Source organism: Leptopilina heterotoma, unplaced genomic scaffold, assembly GCF_015476425.1.
Source record: "Leptopilina heterotoma isolate Lh14 unplaced genomic scaffold, ASM1547642v1 Lhet_26, whole genome shotgun sequence".
Taxonomy (NCBI): domain Eukaryota; kingdom Metazoa; phylum Arthropoda; class Insecta; order Hymenoptera; family Figitidae; genus Leptopilina; species Leptopilina heterotoma.
Genome location: NW_025110969.1, coordinates 2,887,050 through 2,907,766, shown reverse-complemented (window position 1 = coordinate 2,907,766; position 20,717 = coordinate 2,887,050). Strand labels below are relative to the sequence as shown.

At 22.0% G+C, this 20,717-nt stretch overlaps 1 protein-coding gene across 1 annotated transcript in view; it reads right to left on the bottom strand.

Annotated features, from left to right (window-relative positions):
* The window catches only part of LOC122503326 (protein pellino), a 58,634-nt gene that overhangs the window by 35,365 nt on the left and 2,552 nt on the right, over window positions 1–20,717 (bottom strand). Inside the window, exon 2 of the mRNA XM_043613819.1 lies at window positions 3,501–3,692. Within this exon, the coding sequence (XP_043469754.1) occupies window positions 3,501–3,692 (192 nt within the window). The remainder of the gene's footprint in view (window positions 1–3,500; window positions 3,693–20,717) is intronic.

The window sequence follows — 20,717 nt, the reverse complement described above, 5'->3', positions numbered from 1 at the left end:
CAGGTGAATGAGCTCTGACGTCGCTGCATTGGATTAAAAAATTTAAACAAAAATTTTTTATGACACATAAATTTATATTTTGACAAAATGTAAATTGTAAATCAATTTAATCGAATTTCCTGTTTCATTTTTTGATTCTGGGTCACGATTTTTTTTCAAATTTTGTTTTTGTTTTTAAATATGACTATTTAATTAAGAAAAAACAATTTGTTAATTTTATATCAATATGTAATAATAATAATAGCAATAATAATATTAAAATAAGAATAATATGAATAGCAATTAATACCTATTTATTAAATTATTTTCATTAATTCAAAAAAATTTTTAATATTAATGAATAAGTAAATAAAATGAAAATTATGCCAAAAAAAGACTATTCCTTAAGACGTAAACTTTTTTCTTTATTTAAAAGTCTGAAATTTCAACGTCATTAATTAACCAGTTTTCTTCCAAAACTTCCTGGTTCGATAAGAAAACAAATTATTGTACTTACATTATATGTAAAAGAAAAAAAAATGAATAAGGTGTATGGATTAATATTTGGGACAATATAATCAGGCACTTTTATATGCTGTAATTTTCAAGTAAATAAAAATAATAAATCATTGTTATAATTCAATTGTTTTATAAAATTTTCTTGACAAAAAATAATTGTAAACAATGACATTTAATTGTATTTAACCAAGTAATGTATAAAAATTGCAATCATTTAATTAACAGCAAACATTTTAAAACGAAATATCTATAAAAAAAATTCTTTAAATGAAAATGAAATTTTTATGATTTAAACTTTTAAATGAACGTGACAATAATTTGATTACTCCTTTTATAATCTGTATTTAATTAAAGACATTGCTTTGTATATTAAACAATAATAATTTTCCAACCAAATTAAAAGTTTATTTTTCATTCTTTTCTATTTATTATATAGGTATTATGTTTTTAAACTTTAAAGTATATAAAAAACTAACAAATTTTGATACTAATTTCAAATTTGACATCAGATTTTCAAAATGGAAAATAATTAAACTTTCTTGTACGAGGAGAATTGAATTTCGCAAAAATTGTTATTTGATTCCTAAATTAAAAATAATCTTCATTAAGAAAATTTACAAAATGTTATGTAATTTATTTTTCACAATAATTCAATTACTTTCACTAATAATAACATTTTTCATGAAAATTCAATTATTTAAAAAAATTATTTTCGTAATATTTATTATATTTCAAAAAAAATAATTATAAAACAATGTTCATAAAATTCTTACGAAGAATTTAATTAGTTTCAAAAATAATAAAAATTTTCACAGAAATTCAATTATTTTTAAACATTTTAATAAACTTTTCCGCAATAATTCAATTATTTTCAAAAATAATAAAATTCTTCTCTGTAATTCAATTATTTTTGAGAATTATAATAAAATTCCTACCAACTATTCAATTATTTTCAAAAATAATACAATTCATAGCAGGATCTCAATTATTTTTCATAAAATTTTACAGGAATTGCTCAAAAAATGTAATAATTATTCTTAAAAACTTAAATTCAATTCCTCGAAAAAATGAATTATTTAAAAAAGTGTTTTTTTAAAAATATTTTTGAAAGGATTGAATAACACTTTTCAAAAATTTAATAAAATTGTTCGAAAGAAATTAATTGTTTTAAATACAATTTTAATTAAACTTTTTTGAAATAATTCAATTATTTTTTAAAATTTTAATAAAATTTTTTCTAAGAATTCAATTATTTACACAAATAATTTTTCGAATGAATTCAATTATGTCGATAAATAAGAAAATCACTCCCGAAAATTCAATTATTTTGAGGTATTTTAATAAAATTCTTTTCAAAATTCAATTATTTTTAAAAGTAATAAATTTCTGCTTGAAAATTCCATTATTTTAAATAATCCTAATAAAATCGTTGTAAGAATTCAATTCTTTTCATAAAAAATAATAAAAATTTTCATCAATTCAATTATTTAAATTAGAATTTGCATAAAATTATTCGAAAGAAATGAATTTTTTATAAATATATTTTAAAATCTTTCATGAATAATAAAATTCGTTGCAGGAATTCAATTTATTAGCAGGATAAGAAAAAAGTAAATATTTTTGATGAAATTTAGGAACATAAAAAATATGGAATGGAATTTTTGTCAATTTTGTGAAGTGAATAAAACGAGTTTTTTTTTGTTTTTCTTGACATTAAAAAATGACAATAACCCACAAAAATTAATTTTCAAAACAAATAAATGAATGCAGAGCATTTGCTAACGGAAAGGATGTTTTACTGTAATTATTTACAAAAAATGCTTCTTCTTTCACAAATTTAAATATTTTTTTATGATTCTTGTTTCATTGAGTTTCTTACACTCTCTTTTACATTTAAGGATGACATGGGTTTTATGAAATTTTAATTTTATCAAAAGTTAGTGTTTTTAATTATGTTCTGATATAGTTGAAAATTCAGGTGCAGGTCCCCTTAATACAAAAGTTTGTATAGAAAATTAATTATTCTTTTAAATCGTTGTAAACGTCATCAACGTTATAAATGATGAATATATAAAATGAACATTTTTTAAAAAATTATGTATTTTAAAAACAAATCGACTTATTTTAAGAAATTAGTTTTTTCAATGCCATTTTTTTTGCTTCAATTCGTGCAGATACTTTGGTATCTTCGACTATAATTTTATTTTTATTTATCAGAATTTTAGGTGGTCAATCTTTTTCTATTTGATTATATGTTTGTGGTTCATATATTATTTATCAAAATAGAATAAAAATGCAAATGAGAAAGGCACTATTAATTTTTTCCTAAAATTTTTTGTTTTTTAAGTAAAATCCAAATATCAGTTCATCCAAGTAAAATCGTCAAAACAATACCAATTGCGTTATAATTTTTATCAACTTCACTTTTTCGGATAAATAACGATTACTTGTATAAAATTATTTTCCCAAGAGATTAGTCATAATTTTAGATAAAAAATTCCTCTGAGGGGAAATTTTCCCATTGAGATTAAGCAGGTTCTCCAGCTGCTACTCTAAAAAATCGATTTTTCTCCAATTATCTTCAAATTTTGAAAAAATGTTTCTTTAAGTGCGCTTTAAATGTGATAAAAATTTCAAAACCCTTTGCGATGGTAAACTTTGAGATATTCAAGTTCAAAATTCAACTTCTACATGCGATTATGTTAAAAATCTCGCTTTTTAACATGATTAAGGGTTCTGAAATTCTTACCACATTTGAAGTGTACAGAAAGAAACATTTCTTCAAAAATTTGCAGAAAATTTATCGAAGATATATTTTTAAGAGTAGCAGCCGAAGAACGTCCTTGAGAGGAGATTAGAATAGAATTTGGAGAAAGTTAACTTTCTAGGTATAAGGGTTGATGTACAACAATGTTTTGAAAGGAAGCTGGAAAATAGGAAAGGGAAAAGGTATTTTAAAAAAAAAGTCATTAGGAATGGGATCATCTTTCATTTTTCCTCACCCAAGGATGACTAGTTCGCCATATTTAACCGCTTGCTTAGACTTATCGTGATGATGACTTTGAGACCCATGAGAATTGACATGGGCGTTGTGATTGTGACTCGTGTGGACTTTATTGTGAGGACTGTGTGGTTGGCCAACAGCCTCGCCCCCTTCTACTAGAGTTGGGGTTTCGCTGCTGCTACCATCTGACCTGTAATCATTAGAAAAAAAACAATATTTATTATAAAAACAACTCAAGATTAACGGGTTTTACCTCTCCGCGCGAATAATTGCTCCTCAACAAAGCATTCAAGTCAATATTTCATTTCCTTTCATTCATATTTCTCTTTTTCTATTTTTTATAGTATTTTCTCCGCGCATTATAAGTCTTGAGAATTTTTTCAATAAAAACTTCTCTCTTAACTTTCAAAACTTCTAACAAACAAATTTTACATAATTTATTTCCAAAAATTTGTGTATATAAATAAAAAAAATTAGAAAAATAAAAAAAAAAAGTGAATTATTATTAAAGAAAATCTGACAATTAACGGACTAATTTCTAATCAGATCAGGGTTGCCACAAAAATTAAATTTTCTTTTTCCCTGATTTCCAGACAAAATTTTGACCTTTTCCCTGACCCTGAAAAATATTCCGATTCAATACAAAAATTATTAGATACTCAAGAAAAGGTTCTATTGCATTTATTTACGAATTTCTTTAATTGTAAAATTATTCGAAAACATTAATAACTTCGTTTTTAACCCATTAAAGATAATTAAATTTTATAAAGAATTCTTTTAAAAAATTTGGCAATAATTGAATGTCTGTGGGAAATTTTATTAATTTTTTTTGAAAATAATTGAATTCCAAAAAAGCATTTTATTATTTATATGAAAATAATTGAATTCTTGCAACGATTTATTCGAATTTTTTAAAATAATGGCATTTTCAAGAAGAAATTTATTATTATACTTTTAAAAATAATTGAATTTTGAAAAAAATTTTATTAAAATACCTCAAAATAATTGAATTTTTGGGAGTAATTTTCTTATTTTTTTTATTTATTGACATAATTGAATTCTTTCGAAAAATTATTTGTGTAAATAATTGAATTCTTAGAAAAAATTTAATTAAAATTTTAAAAAATAATTGAATTATTTCAAAAAAAATCAATTATGTAAATTGTATTTAAAACAATTAATTTCTTTCGAACCATTTTATTAAATTTTTGAAAAGAATTATTCAATCCTTCCAAAAAATATTTTAAAAAAACATTTTTTTAAATAATTCATTTTTTCGAGGAATTGAAATTAAGTTTTTAAGAATAATTAATTACATTTTTTGAGCAATTCGTGTAAAATTGTATTAAAAATAATTGAAATCCTGCGATGAATTTTATTGATTTAAAAAAATAATTGAATTTTTACAAAGAATTTTAATATTTATATTTAAATAATTGAATTCGATTAAAATTGTATTAAAAATAATTGAAATCCTGCAATGAATTTTATATTATTTAAAAAAATAATTGAATTTTTACAAAGAGTTTTAATATTTCTATAAATAATTGAATTCATTTCAAAAATTTTATAGAGAATTAAGAAATTAATATTCAATTCTTTTGAAAAATTTTATTCTTTATAGAAATAATTGAATTATTGCGAAAAATTTTATTAAAATGTTTAAAAAGAATTGAATTTCTGTGAATAATTTTGTTATTTTTGAAAATAATTGAATTCTTCCAAAAAAGTTTATCAACATTTTTTTTTTTAAATTGAATTTCAATGAAAAATATTATTATCAGTAAAAGTAAAATTTTGTTAAATAATTGATTTTTTCGAAATTTTTTTGAAAATGCAATCCTTAATTAATTGAATTCCTGTGGAAATTTAATTATTTATGAAAATAATTGAATTTTAGATGAATTTTATCAATTATTTTTTTGAAATAATTAAATTCTTTTGAGAAATTTTATGAAAATACTAGATATTGAAAATAATTGAATTTCGAATATTTTTTGAAAATAATTGAATCGTTTTAAAGAATTTGATTATAATTTCTGAAAATACATATTAGCGAATTTAAAGTAGTGGAACTCCGAGTCTTCGACTCAGAGTGATTGATTTCTTTATGTTTTATAATAAATTTAAGATGACAGAGTGATAAAAATTATTATTTTACGTCATATAAATATTGTAACTATAAATTCAAATTTTTAAAGATTTTAATTTGAACCCTTTTGAAAATTCAATTATTTCTAAAAATTCACGCTATAATGCTTTTAATATTCAATTATAATTTAAAATTTTAACTAAAATTCATTTTTAAATCAATTTTTATTAGAAAATCATTCGAGAATTCAATTATTTAAATACAAAAACAAAAATAAATAATTTATTTAATAATTGAATATTTCTTAAAATTGAATTTTTATGAAGAATTTTATCAAAATTTTTAAAAATAATTCAATTCTTTCGGCGAATTTAAAAGAAAAATTTTAAGAATAAATGCAATTTTCTATTATTTTATTTGAAATTGTATAAAAAATAATTGAAATTCTGCAATAAGTTTTGTTATATTTATGAAAATAATTGAATTCTTGGAACGAAATTTATTAAAAACTTTTTTAAAGAATTGAATTCCTGTGAAAAATTTTTTTTTAGCCAAAATAATTGAATTCTGGAAAAAATATTATTATTTGTGAAAACAATTAGTTTCTTGGGAAGAAGTTTATTCAAATTCTTTTAAATAAATAAATTTTTAAAAATTTTTTGAAAATAATTAAATTCTATCGAGAAATTTCATTAAAAAATTGAAAATAATTGAAGTCTGACAAAAAATTTTATCAAATTTTTTTTTAATAATTGAATTCCTGTGAAAATGTTTATTTTTGAAAAAATTGAATTCTTGGGAAGAATTTTATTAAAATTTCTTAAATAATTGAATTGCTTCCAAGAAATTTATTTTTTACGAAAATAATTGAATTGTTTAGAAGATTTTTACAAATATTTTTGACAATAATTATTGTATTCCTAGGAAGGATGTTATATTTTACGAAAATAATTATTGTATTCTATGATCAATTTTATTATAACTTTTCAAATGTATAAAGCATTTTATCAAAATTTTGTTTAAATAATTGAGTTCTCGAGAAGAATTTTATTATTTATGAAAATAATTGATTTCTTGCGAAGAAGTTTATTCGAATTTTTTTAAATAATTAAATTCCCATTAAAAAATATATTATTTGTGAAAATAATTGAAGTCTTAAGAAAAATTGTATTGAAAATAATTGAATTCTATAGGAAAATTGTACTAAAATTGAAATTTTATTAACTAAATCTTGTAACGAATTTTGTCAACAATTTTTTAAATATAATAGAATTTTTAAAAAAATTGTATTTAAATTTTTCGAAATAATTGAATTTCTCAGAACTATTTTTTTCAATTCTCTGAACATATTTGAATTCTTTCGCAGTTTCTCTCTGCTTTCGAAAAACTTCATTAAAAAATTTGAAATAATTGAATTGGTTCGAAGAAATTTATAAAAAATTGGTAAGTAATTGAATTCCTGTGAAATTTTTATTAAAATTTTGTTTAAATAATTGAATTCTTTTGGAAATTTTTATGAAAATACATTTAAAAATAATTGAAATGAAGAAAATTTTTGAAAATGATTAAAATTTTGCCAAGAATTTTATTTATCAAAATTTTTGAAAATAATTTTAATTTCAGAGTAAAATTTTTTGATTTATAAAGATAATTGAAATTTTGACAAGAATTTTTAAAAAATTTCTGAACATAATTATTGAATTGAGGGGCCGGATGTATCAACTGCCTCTACGCTCGAACGTGTTGTCTGTCTCTTTTTTCGCAAGATAAGATGTCGGAAAAAGTATCTGAAATTCCGAAGTCAATGAAAAGCAAAAATAAAAATTGTTCTCAATAGAGCTTATATAAATACACATTTTTTATTAAGAAAATTTTGTTCTGTGACTTTTATTTTTCTTGATAAAAAATAAAAACTAAATTTTTCCACCGGATTAAAATAATTAAATTTTAATACTCAACTCGTGATATTTTGTTAACCAATGAAGCAAAATAGTTGTAACTTCACATACCTTCGTAGAAAACCTCGCTGATTCCAGCGAAATGATTAAAATAATAAAAAAGTATAATTTGTTAATAATTTTTAGCTGCAAAGTAAGTATTGTCGTGACACGTGTTTTAGAAACTTTGAACGAAAAAACATTGCGATGAAGTTTCGAATTTAAAAAATTTTTTTATTCTAACTTGTTAAGTAGTATTTGATAAAGTTTTTCTGAAAATATTGCTTTCTTTAACCGATAACTATACTTTCTACAACAGTTTGTTTAAAAAGACGTCAGCGCGCTACGAGATGTTTCGCAGCGCAGCACTCGCAAGTAAACGACAACTCCATTGATATAAGTCTATATAATTGTTTTTGACAGGAGAAAAAAGGGTTTATAATATAAATAATAATTATTTTCAAAACATTTGAAATAAATCTAAAAATTTTTTAATACACATTTTACATTTCGAGTTATAAAAATATTGTAATACATAGAATGTAACTGGATTACTTATACCGTATATTAGTCTATGGCAATTTTAATACTTTTACGTTACGTAACAACTAAACAATGAGTAATTTAATTTACATTTATTTTTGTAACATTTACGACGCTAACTAATGAATTATTATGCATAACTTTGGTTTGTTTTTTACCCTTTTCAAGTTTTTAAATAAAACATTTTTAATAAGAAAATAATGTTCTTTAAGATAATACGACGTTTTTCTTTTAATTTTAATAAAATTATATTCTCGTTTGGTACGCTGTGTACATTTATGCATAAAAATGTTTCGTTCCTTTAACACGTAGATTTTTATAGTTTACAGAAATATCCAAAATTCTGTTTATTTAAACGATCAAATTCAATTATCAAAGTTTATTGCAAATTTGAATTAAAACATAACTTAACATACCTCATTTCGTAATTTTTTGCAAACATTGTGTTTCCATGTACTTTCATTTTTTGGCCTTTTTCTCCCACAAGACTTATTTGTGTCACTCATCTTCACACATTAAAAACTATTGCAATAATGTATTTACAAGATTCGTCTTCAGGAGACAAACTCCTACTGACATCCGGTTTTTGACCAAAATGGCCAAAACATTTTCTCAATTGTGATAAAAAAATCTCAAAATCCTGGGAAAATTGTATTGGGTTTTACCGAACCCTTTTTTTTTGCAGTCAACGGTCGCGGCAGCCGCGATCCATCTGGACACCATATTTTTCCGAAGAGTGAAAAAAATCACAACTTTGAGAAAAATGGTATATAAAAAAGGGTTACTTTCTTGAAAAGTGCATATGATAACAAAAAAAATCTATTGTATGAAAATATCTGCCAAAATACAGATATAAATAAAATAAAAATAGGTTTTAACGTCAAGTATTCAATACAATATACAATTATTGTACAATTTATTTTGCGAATAATTCTGCAATATTTTTTTAAAAAATATTTCTCATGTTATTTACTTACAATACATGTTAAAATAAATAAACTGATGCTACTGTTATATAAAGCTAAACGAATCGTCATAATCCATAGTTAAATATTATATAAAAATAATTACTTTGATAGCAAAAATTCAGTCAAAAATTAAAATAATAATATTTTTACTAATCTTAATAAACATTTATTAGTTAAATTAACATCAAATTTATGTCAAAATAATTATACACTAATTATTTGCATGTCAGTAAATTTGAACTATTTTTAGCCGGTTTTGGCTAATTATTATTGGTTACTTTTTAACAATAATTAATAGTTTTTAACTAAATTGCTATTGCAAAAATTTATCAGTGACTTTACTAAAAATTGTATTTCTTTTCAGTAAAGAAATGAATAAACTAAAATAGTCTCAATCTGTTCCAAACAAACAACTTGGGAATCAATGTATTCGTTTACTTGCGAGTGCTGCGCTGCGAAACATCTCGTAGCGCGCTGACGTCTTTTTAAACAAACTGTTGTAGAAAGTATAGTTATCGGTTAAAGAAAGCAATATTTTTAGAAAAACTTTATCAAATACTACTTAACAAGTTAGAATAAAAAAATTTTTTAAATTCGAAACTTCATCGCAATGTTTTTTCGTTCAAAGTTTCTAAAACACGTGTCACGACAATACTTACTTTGCAGCTAAAAATTATTAACAAATTATACTTTTTTATTATTTTAATCATTTCGCTGGAATCAGCGAGGTTTTCTACGAAGGTATGTGAAGTTACAACTATTTTGCTTCATTGGTTAACAAAATATCACGAGTTGAGTATTAAAATTTAATTATTTTAATCCGGTGGAAAAATTTAGTTTTTATTTTTTATCAAGAAAAATAAAAGTCACAGAACAAAATTTTCTTAATAAAAAATGTGTATTTATATAAGCTCTATTGAGAACAATTTTTATTTTTGCTTTTCATTGACTTCGGAATTTCAGATACTTTTTCCGACATCTTATCTTGCGAAAAAAGAGACAGACAACACGTTCGAGCGTAGAGGCAGTTGATACATCCGGCCCCTCAATTTTTGCGAAGAATTTTATTAGTTTTGAAAATAATCGATTTTCTGTAATCAGTTGTTCTTAAAATTTCGATTTAAATTCATTTAAAAATTGATATTTTCTCAAATTTCAAATTGAAACATTTGAAGTTCATCTATTTATGAAGATTGTAAACGCAACTCTTTTGAAATACAAATAATTTGGAAATTTTTAAGTAAAATTATTTATTAAATAATTTCTAAGTAAAAATTTTATGATAGTTGTTCAAGAATTAAGTTATTTAAAAAGAAATTATTGTCAGAAATAGAAAAAATTGAAGGTTTTGTATCAGAATTCTTGGCAATTTCATAGTTTATGAGGCTTCAGAATTTTCTTATAAATTCTAAAAATTTAATTTTTTTTAATAAAAATCCATGACTTTTCCCTGATTTCCCTGACCAATTCTAATTTTCCCGAGTTTTCCCTGAATTCCTTGACCTATGGCAACCCTGCTGGTGCAAGTTTTTAAAAATTTATTGTAGCGGAAAAAAAATTTAAAAAGTGTAGTAGTAAAAATTTTTGAAATGTTTTAAACGTGCTTCAGAACAACAACTTTGAGTCTGACTTCGTGGGACAATGAGACACCCTGATGTTTAGAGGGTTCTTAGACCATATGATAAACATATGGTCTAGGTTAGACGAGGAAAGAACGGCGTTAGAATTTTACGAGTCCTATGGAAATCTCTTGGTTTTCCAAGGGACAGGTAAGGAAGTTTCTCCTTTGGGTCCAAAGTGGATAGATGCACTTTTCATCTGTGCGAAAATGCGTCGTTACAAAATATCGTTTCGATAACATTAGTTTTTACATTTTATGCTCGTCCACTCTTACACTCAACATTCTTTTCGTTTCACCAACATAACAAGCTGAACAATCTTTACATTTGATTTGGATTTCATAAACGCAATTAGTCTTATTATTTTTCTGAGTTATATCTTTGCCTTTTTTAATAAGTTTGTTATTATTATTTACTTCAGATATTGTAAATATATTGTTTTCATGTAAGAATTTTGTAGTTTTATAGTAAAGATGTTCTGAGTAAGGTAAAACAATTTTTTTGACATTACGGTAGAAGAGTTCCTTGTTCACTCGTTTTTCATTCAAATATTAATCATATGAAGTCGTTTCTCCAATTTTATCAATAAAATTCGAAGGATATTTATTAGTTAAAAGCAGATTTCTGGCAATATTGATTTTTACATTCTCATCACATGAGAAAGTATTAGTTTTGGTCGAAAATGGACTTTTGATAATTTTTTAAAATGGATTCGAAAGGTGAAATATAGCACTTGACTTTATATTGTAAAATTTTAACCAAAGCTCTTTCCTATCATTTCAAAATCCTACAAAATTTATAGTTTTACTAAAAGAAATTAAATTCGGAAAGTTTGAATCATATGACAATAATCAGGGTTGCCACAAGTATTTAATTTTATTTTTCCCTAATTTCCAGACAAAATTCTCACTTTTTCCCTGACCCTAAAAAATATTCTGATTCACTCTAAAAACTATTAAGAAACTCAAAAAAATGTTCTATTACATTTATTTACAAATTTCATTAATTGTAAGTAAAATTATTCAAAAACATCAATAATTTCTTTTTTTTTAAATAAATATTTAATCATTATTATTTTTCCGTAGGAATTAAAATTCTTCAATACATTTAAATTTAAACCTTTTTGAAATTCAAAAATTTATAAGAATATTATTACAAAACATAAAGAAGGCGATCACTCCGAGTCTTCGACTCGGAGCCCGTGTGGAAATCTGCCCAAGTTAGCCCAGTTAAAAACTGGGAGCCAGCTGGGCCCCACCTGGGCTTCCCATTTTCATAAAAATATTAACATTATAATAGAAAAAGTCTGAAAATTAAATATAACTATTCACAATAAATCATTCTACAATTAATTCATAATAATAATAATCATTATTATTTTAAACAATTTATTATTGTCAATAATTATAAACTTTTATTGTACTACACTAACAGACATTTAGTTTTATTGAAATTTTAAAGTTGTTCCAGCTGAATTTATTTATTTAATAATTAACTCATCAAGGTATAACGGTTTTTAATACATTTTAATAATTGTTTAAACAAATAATTGTTGTTATTTATTAACTTTTGATACACATAACTTAGAAACTTGCAATTTTTTTCCTAATTTTGCAATTAACTAATACGAACGACATAAAATAAAGAAAATTTATGGTTTTAACAATTCAGAAATTGTATAAACAAATGATTGTTGTTATTTATTAACTTTTGATACACATAACTTAGAAACTTGCAATTTTTTTCCTAATTTTGCAATTAAGTAATACGAACGACATAAAATAAAGATAATTTATGGTTTTAACAATTCAGAAATTGTTTAAACAAATTATTGTTGTTATTTATTAACTTTTGATACACATAACTTAGAAACTTGCAGTTTTTTCCTAATTTTGCAATTAACTAATGTAAATAGTAAATCATTCAGATGTTTTATGATTTTAATTTTAACAATTTATCAAATGTTTAAACAAATAATTGTTGTTATTTACTATCTCTTGACACATAGCATCTAGAAAAATGAAGTTTTTTCTTATTTTGCAATTAGTTAATCAGAGTAGTAGTAATTGTAAAATTAGAAAGAAACTGCAAGTTTCTGAATTGTTTGTATCAAAAGTTAATAAACAATAACAATTATTTGTTTAAACAATTTCTGAACTGTTTAAATCATAAAATACTGTTATTTCATACTTTTCAGATTAGTTAAATGTAAAATTAAAAAGAAACTGCATTTTTTTAGGTGCTTTGTGTCAAAAATTAGTAAATAACAACAATCATTTGTTTAAACAATTTTTGAATTGTTAAAACCTTAAATTATTTTTATTTCATGTGGTTCGAATTAGTTAATTGCAAAATTAGAAAAAAACTGCATCTTTCTGGAAGCTAGTGTCAGGAGTTACTAATTAACAACAATTATTTATTTAAACAATAACGACTGCAATATAACATTAGTAAAATTTATTATATATAATAACAAAAATCGTTTACAGTGAAAATTATTAATTAGTTTAGTTTTTCTTTAACATTTAATAATAAAACTTTGATGTAATTATGGTCATCTTCGTACATGAATTGACAATTGACAAACATGTTAACATTTTACGGAAGCATTTTAGAGTTTGTCTATTGACCCACTCACGGTGGGTTCCGGTCAGGCGAAATAATATTGTAAGTGGGCGTGAGCTGGGCCCTACCTGGGCTTCCCAGTTTTTGAGGACCCACATCAATAATTATATAAGCAAAAATTTCTAAGTCCAAACCTAAAAATTTTTTTTTCAACAAAAAATTAATGTTTATAATGACTTAGATTAAGAAAAAACGTGTTTTTAACAAAAATGTATTCACAATATTTTTTTTATGTAATGTCCACATAATTAATTAGTAAAAATTTCTAAGTCCAAACAACTAAAAAAAATTTTTTTTTTTAGACCAACAAATTAATGTTTATAATGATTGTAAACAATAAAAAACACATTTTTAATAAAAATGTATTGATATATTTTTTTCATAATAATATAAATATTATTTTAAGAATATTTATCGTTTATTATTACATTATTAATATTGTTATTATTATTATTAAACTATTTATTTGTTACGGTGTATTCGTATCAGTAAGTGCTTTATTGAATCATTACAGCAGATCAACAAGTCACTGACAATAAAACGTCGGTGTTCAGTAGTTAGTCTCCGTAGTATAGTGGTTAGGGCGTTAGTCTAGTAGTCCGTAGGTCATAGGTTCAATCCCCGCGTGCGTTAAATTTTATTTGTTTCTTAGGTTTGCGTTTATTCCGATTTTTCTGCATTGTATTCGTATAAGTATGCAATTTAGTGATTATATATACCGTTTAATAATTTAATTAACAAATTTCTAATTTTTTTATAAATTTTTAATTTATAAATGAAAGGATATATATTAATTCCCACATATATGCTAACATTATTTATGAATTTGCTTTTGGTCACAATTTCATTAAAAAAAGTAAAAATCGTTAAATAATAACGTTATTTATTTATAATTCGACTTATTTGTTATTAATAAACAATTTATTCATTAATTTAAATGAACACTAAATCTATGGGCCCCAGCTGGATTTTTCCTAGGTGGGCTGTGGCTGGATTCACCGTTACAAGCCAAGGAATCGCCCACCTGGGCCATCCCTGCTGGGACCCACCTAGAACCTGGGAAGCCCACCTGGGACCCACCGTGGGCCCACCTCACTTTTCCACACGGGAGTGATCGCCTTCTTTATGTTTTGTTATGATTTAAATTACCATGCAATTTTTCGAAAAAAATTTTATTATTTACAAAAATCCTAATAAAATTCTTCGCAAGAATTTAATTATTTTTTCAAGTAGTAAAATTTCTCAAACAAATTCAATTATTTGAAAAAATTGTAATAAAATTCGTTGCAATAATTCAATTAATTTCATAAATAATAAATCGATTGTTCGGTAATTCATTTCTTAATCAATTTTTAATAGAAAATTCTAGAAAAACTGAATTATTTAAATTAGAAAATAAATAATTTATTGAATAATTGAATGTTTGTTAAAATTGAATTCTCATAAAGAATTTTATCAACAAATTTTTTAAATAATTCAATTATTTTGACAAATTTTAATGAAATTTTTAAGAATAATTACATTTATCGAGGAATTTAATTAGAATATTGTATCAAAAATTAATTAAAATCCTGCGATGAGTTTTATTATTTATGAAAATAATTAAAAATTTTCTCAAAAGTGTTATAAAATTTTTCTAAAGTAATTGAATTTCGGTGAAGAATTTTATTATTTATAAAAATAATTGAATTCTTGAAAAGAACTTTGTTAAATTTTTTTTAAATAATTGAATTCTTGCGACGAATTTTATAAAAATCTTTTTAAATAATTGATATTTTTCGAAAAATTTTATGAAATTTTGTATATTAAATGTAATTGAATTTCTGTGACGAATTTTATTATATATGAAAATAATTGAATTATTTCAAAGAAATTTATTAAAAATTTTATAAATTATTGAATTCCTATGAAATTTTAATAAGAATTTTATTCAAGTTTTTAAAAATAATTGAATTTTGAAGAAGAATTTTATTATTTATAACAATAATTGAAATTTTGACGAGAATTTAAAAAAAATTTTTTTAAATAATTGAATATTAAAGAATTTTATTATTTATAAAGATAATTGAAATTTTGACAAAATTTTTTTTTTAAATTTTTGAACATAATTGAATTTCTGCGAAGAATTTTATTATACTTTTGAAAATAATTTAATTCTTCCAACGAATTTTATTCAAGTTTATAAAAATAATTGAATTTCGGTGAAGAATTTTACTGTTTCTAAAAATAATTGAATTCTTGAAAAGAACTTTGTTCAATTTTTTTTAAATAATTGAATTCCTGCGACGAATTTATGAAAATAATTGATTTATTTCGAAGAAATTTATTAAAAATCTTGTAAATTATTGAATTCCTGTGAAATTTTGCCAAGAATTTTATTCAAGTTTTTAAAAATAATTGAATTTCGAACAAGAATTTTATTATTTATAACAATAATTGAAATTTTGACGAGAATTTAAAAAAAATTTTTTACATAATTGAATGTTAAAGAATTTTATTATTTATAAAGATAATTGAAATTTTGACAAGAATTTTTTTTAAATTTTTGAACATAATTGAATTTCTGCGAAGAATTTTATTACTTTTGAAAATGATTGAATTTATGGAATTATTTGTAACTTTTCCAAAATTCATTTTTTTTTAGTATTTTTAACTAAAATTCTTCTATCAATTTAGTATTTATGAAAATTGTAAAAATGATTCATTAAATAATTTATAAGTCATAATTTTATGATAGTTCTTGTAAAATTAAGTTATTTAAAAAGAAATTATTGTCTGAAATTGAAAAAATTGAAGGTTTTGTATTAAAATTCGTGGTAATTTCATAGTTTACGAGGCAAACAAAAAAAACATCAAAATTCAGAGTTTTTTCATGAATTTTTAAAATTCAATTTTTTCCAGTACTTTTACTAAAAATCCCTGACTTTTCCCTGACCAATTTTACTTCCCCTGACTTTTCCCTGAATTCCCTGACCTGTGGCAACCGTAATAATAAATATTAAAAAAGAAAAATATTCAATGCATAAATATCAATTTTCAAAATAAATTGCAAAATAGAAAGAACGTAACTTCATCGAAAGTGAATATTTATTGCATATATTGGAGGTAAGCATCTCTCATTATAATTATTTTCCAAATTGATGTGGAAGTCGCCAATTGAGGAGAAAGGATTGAAGAGAATAGTCACAAGGCGGAAAAGTTACAAAATGATAAAACGAACAAAGAGTTTGAAAATGAATGTGTACGTGAGAAGTAGGTACACATATTTGTACTTTTGTCTTTCATGGTCGGCGAAAGGATTAAAAGTATTATAAGTGTAAATATTAAAAAAAAGAAAAGAAAAAAAATGTGGGAAAAACCTTGCAAAAAAAAACTGTGCGCGATAGAAACCTCGCTATTACAAAGGAAATTACAACGAACTGAAAAAAAGTGAACATTAATCATTTAGCCCACAGAAACAAAATTGACTTCAAATTGGATTTTAACTACGTGTTATAGTTACTTTTTTCGAATTCTTGAAAAGAGAGTTGAACAATACAAAAATAAATAAGCTACGAAATTATAACAATTCTTTTTGTACTTTATTTTTATTCATCGATTCTAAAAATTACTCTATTTCATACTTTACGTGCTTTTTCATAATTTGATATCAAATCGATATTCACTATACTATATTATTATCAAAAAGGTTAGAAACGCTATTCAGATGTAAACATTGCTCATAAAAAAAAACCTCTGTATAACAGTAATTATAAACGATTGTAACTATATAAATGATTATAATTTACAATTTCCTTAATTATTATTGGTAGCATTTAGTGAAAATTGATAGCAAATTTAAACTGTTACTATGATTAAATTTAATTTTAGGTTATTTTCAGGCGCACAACTGCTTCATCAAAATAATTCGATATTGTTATTCAATTGAATTTTAAACTTTATAATTATCATTTACAGGTAAATTAAGTTCTGAGAATTAAATTCTGACAAATAATTTCTATTATTGTGAATTAACATTTGACAAAATTTATTTCATTTAAATATTTTTAAGCAAATTTTACATTTCTAATTATTTGATATATCAAATATTAACATAATTTTTATTTTAAATATTATAAGCAAAGTACTGCCGAACCTTATAATTTACCTAGTGTATCTTTTTAATTACAATTCTTATTTATAGAATGTAATTTTTGAAGAATTTTTATTGTATAACATTTAAAAAATTTTAGTTAACTTTATTCGAAAATAATTGAATCTTAAAAAATTATGATACAACAATTCTAAAATTTTGTTTTTTAATAATATTATAATGTAATTTTTCGAAAATAATTGAATTTTTTAAAAGAATTTTTATTTAATTTAAATATTTAAAAAAAATTTAATTTATTTAATTTAAAAATATTTTAAAAACTAATTTTCTGATGAATTTTAATTAAAAATTTTGAAAATTATTGTTTTTTCCAAAATGTTAAAAATAATTCTAAAAAATTTTAATGTTATTATTTTTCGTGTTTTTTTTTAATTTTTGAAAACAATATATTTAAAAATATATATGGAAAATAATAAAATTCAATTTTTAGAAATTCTAAGAATTACTTTATTCCCAAAATATTTTAATATAATTTTTAGGAGTAAAATTTCATTAGTTTTCATTTTTCAATATACACTTGAAGTTTTGTCATAAAATTTTTTGAGAATCAATTATTTTCAAAATTTTGCAATTACTATTCTTGAAAAATTGTCAATTATAAATTTTACATAATTTCAATTATTAAAAATTGTTTAAATAAATTATATATTTTAAAAATTTAATTTTAATTTGTTGAAATATTTGGAGGAAAAGTCGAAAAAATTCAAAAAATTTTACATTTTACCTATATTATTTAAATATTTTTTATATTTTAAAAAAAAATCAATTTTTCAAAATAAGTGGAAAAAAGTCGCATTTTTTAAAATAGTCGGAAAAGTTATAATATCCAAGGCCTGTTATTGAAATTTGAATGTACGATGTACGATAAAATTTCCCTTGTAAAAATTACTGTAAACTACATTCTTGCAACGAAATAAAATACATTTATTGGTCTAATTTCTAACTCGAATGTTTTTAGATGCTAAGTTTTTCAATAATTCTTGGAAACCATCCATTAATGTTTCAAATTACCATCGATTGGATAAAAATAGGTCCTTGTTTCAGCTTGAACTGAATTCAATGAAACATGTAAATGTAATATTAAATTTGAATTAGAAAACTGATATATATGTGAATAGAAGAAGAGTGCATGTTTAAAGAGCTCGAAACAAAAATGTTAGGAAAGGCATCAGGTATAAGTTAATCTATAGGAGTTCTTAGACCCAGTCATCAATACCGACCTACTGGCAGACTAACTGGCCCAGATTCCACTATTAAACACCGCTATTCCATCAAGAAACTCTTTTAAAAAAATTTACGAAAAAAACAATTACCTACGAATTTACGTCTCTATTCTACAAAATTCAGACAAAAATTAATTTAACTCACACAAACACAATTTTCAAAATCATTACATCACTAAATGTATCCTAATTTTCATTTAATCGAAACATTCAATTAGATCTATTTTTAAACTAAAATTCGTTGGAACAAATTGACATTTTGAATTGTTTTTGATATATTTATATTTTTCTAATAATCACATAACCTAAAATTCACAACGACTGCGACTTATAAACCTTATAAATGCACGACTTATAAGTAGAAAACAAGAAAAATAAAAAAAATTAATGATTAATGTAAATAATAATAATAAATTATAAGAATTAAAAGAATAAATAAAGGTTTTTCATTTACAGAACGAATATTTTTCTATGATTTATTTGTAACCTAAATGTTTGCTTAAATTCACTGTAAATAAATATTTACTTATCGATAAAAAAATGAATGAATAAAAATAATACGAAAAAAACATTTTCAATCAAGATTATTTCTCTATTAAAAAAGTTTTCATAAATAAATTACTTTATAATAATTAAGTGATTTCGCCATTTCAAGTTTATTTTTTTTAATAGTAAAAAAAAAAACAAAACAATTTTTGCATTAAATATACATTAGAAATCGACCTTAAGTCCACGTTAATTCATAATAAATTACTAAAGAATTTACGCTATTTTACGTGATTCGGAAAATTTCTAAAAGTTGTTCGAGAAAATGACTATATTTAAATAAATTGTTATCTAATGATTTTATAATATATTTTAATTAGTTCCTGCACTGCAAATGCGAAACTATTATTATAAGTGGAAAATATAGATACATTGTTAAATGGAAATTTTACAATTTTACTAAAATACAGGCCTCGGATCGACTTTAACGAACAAAAAAATCGATTAAAAATAGAAAAAAAGTCGAAAAAGTCGTTTATTTAATTAATCAGAACTTGTATAATTTTGCTAAATAAATATTTAAATATTTCTTATTAATTTCTTTTTTCACAGGAAGATATTAAGGTAAAATATTTTCAAAAATTTTAATAAAGAAATTCGTAAAATTAACTTTTTAAAAATATTTCTAAATAATTTTTGAAAGACAATAGTTTTACAATTTATTATTTACAATTAAAAAATCTCCAAAAAATTAAATAAAATTTATTAAATAAATTAAAATTTGGTAAAATCTTTTAAAAAATAATAAAAATTTAGTAAACTCAAATTTTTGAAGAATTTTAATTATTATAAATAATTTCTCAAAAATTCTAAAATAGTAAATTTTTCTAAAATTTTAATTTACTTTTTTCGAAGATAATTGAATCTTAAAAATTATGATAAAACAATTCTAAGAATTAGTTTTCTATAAATATTGTAATGTAATAATTTTTCGAAAACTATTTGACACTTTTTGTATGATTTAAAAAAAAACTAATTTTTTTTGAAGAATTTTAATTAAAAATTTTGAATATGATTATTTTTTCCAAAATGTTAACAATAATTTCTAAAAATTTTTAATGTTATTATTTTGTGTAAGTATTTGAATTTTTGTGAAATATGTATTGAAAATATTGAATATCGAAAATATTGAAAATAATTGAATTTTAAAAAATTAGAACGAAATAATTTAGAGAATTATTTTTTTCAAAACTATTTTAATACTATTTTTAGAACCTAATTTTCATTATTTTTCAATTTTATTCAATTTACACTTGAAGATTATTCATCAAAATTTTTGAAAATTAAATTATTTCCAAAATTTTCAAATAAAATTCTATAAAAGTTAATTTTCAAAAATTATAATAAAATACTTGAAAAAATGATTTATTTTCAATTATAGAAAATTTCAATTAATCAAAATCTTTTCAATATTGTATATTTTAAAAATTTAATTAGAAAAATTATTCAAAAATAAATTTTCAAAGATTTATCTATTATTTTACTTTTAACACTATCAAAATCAAAATA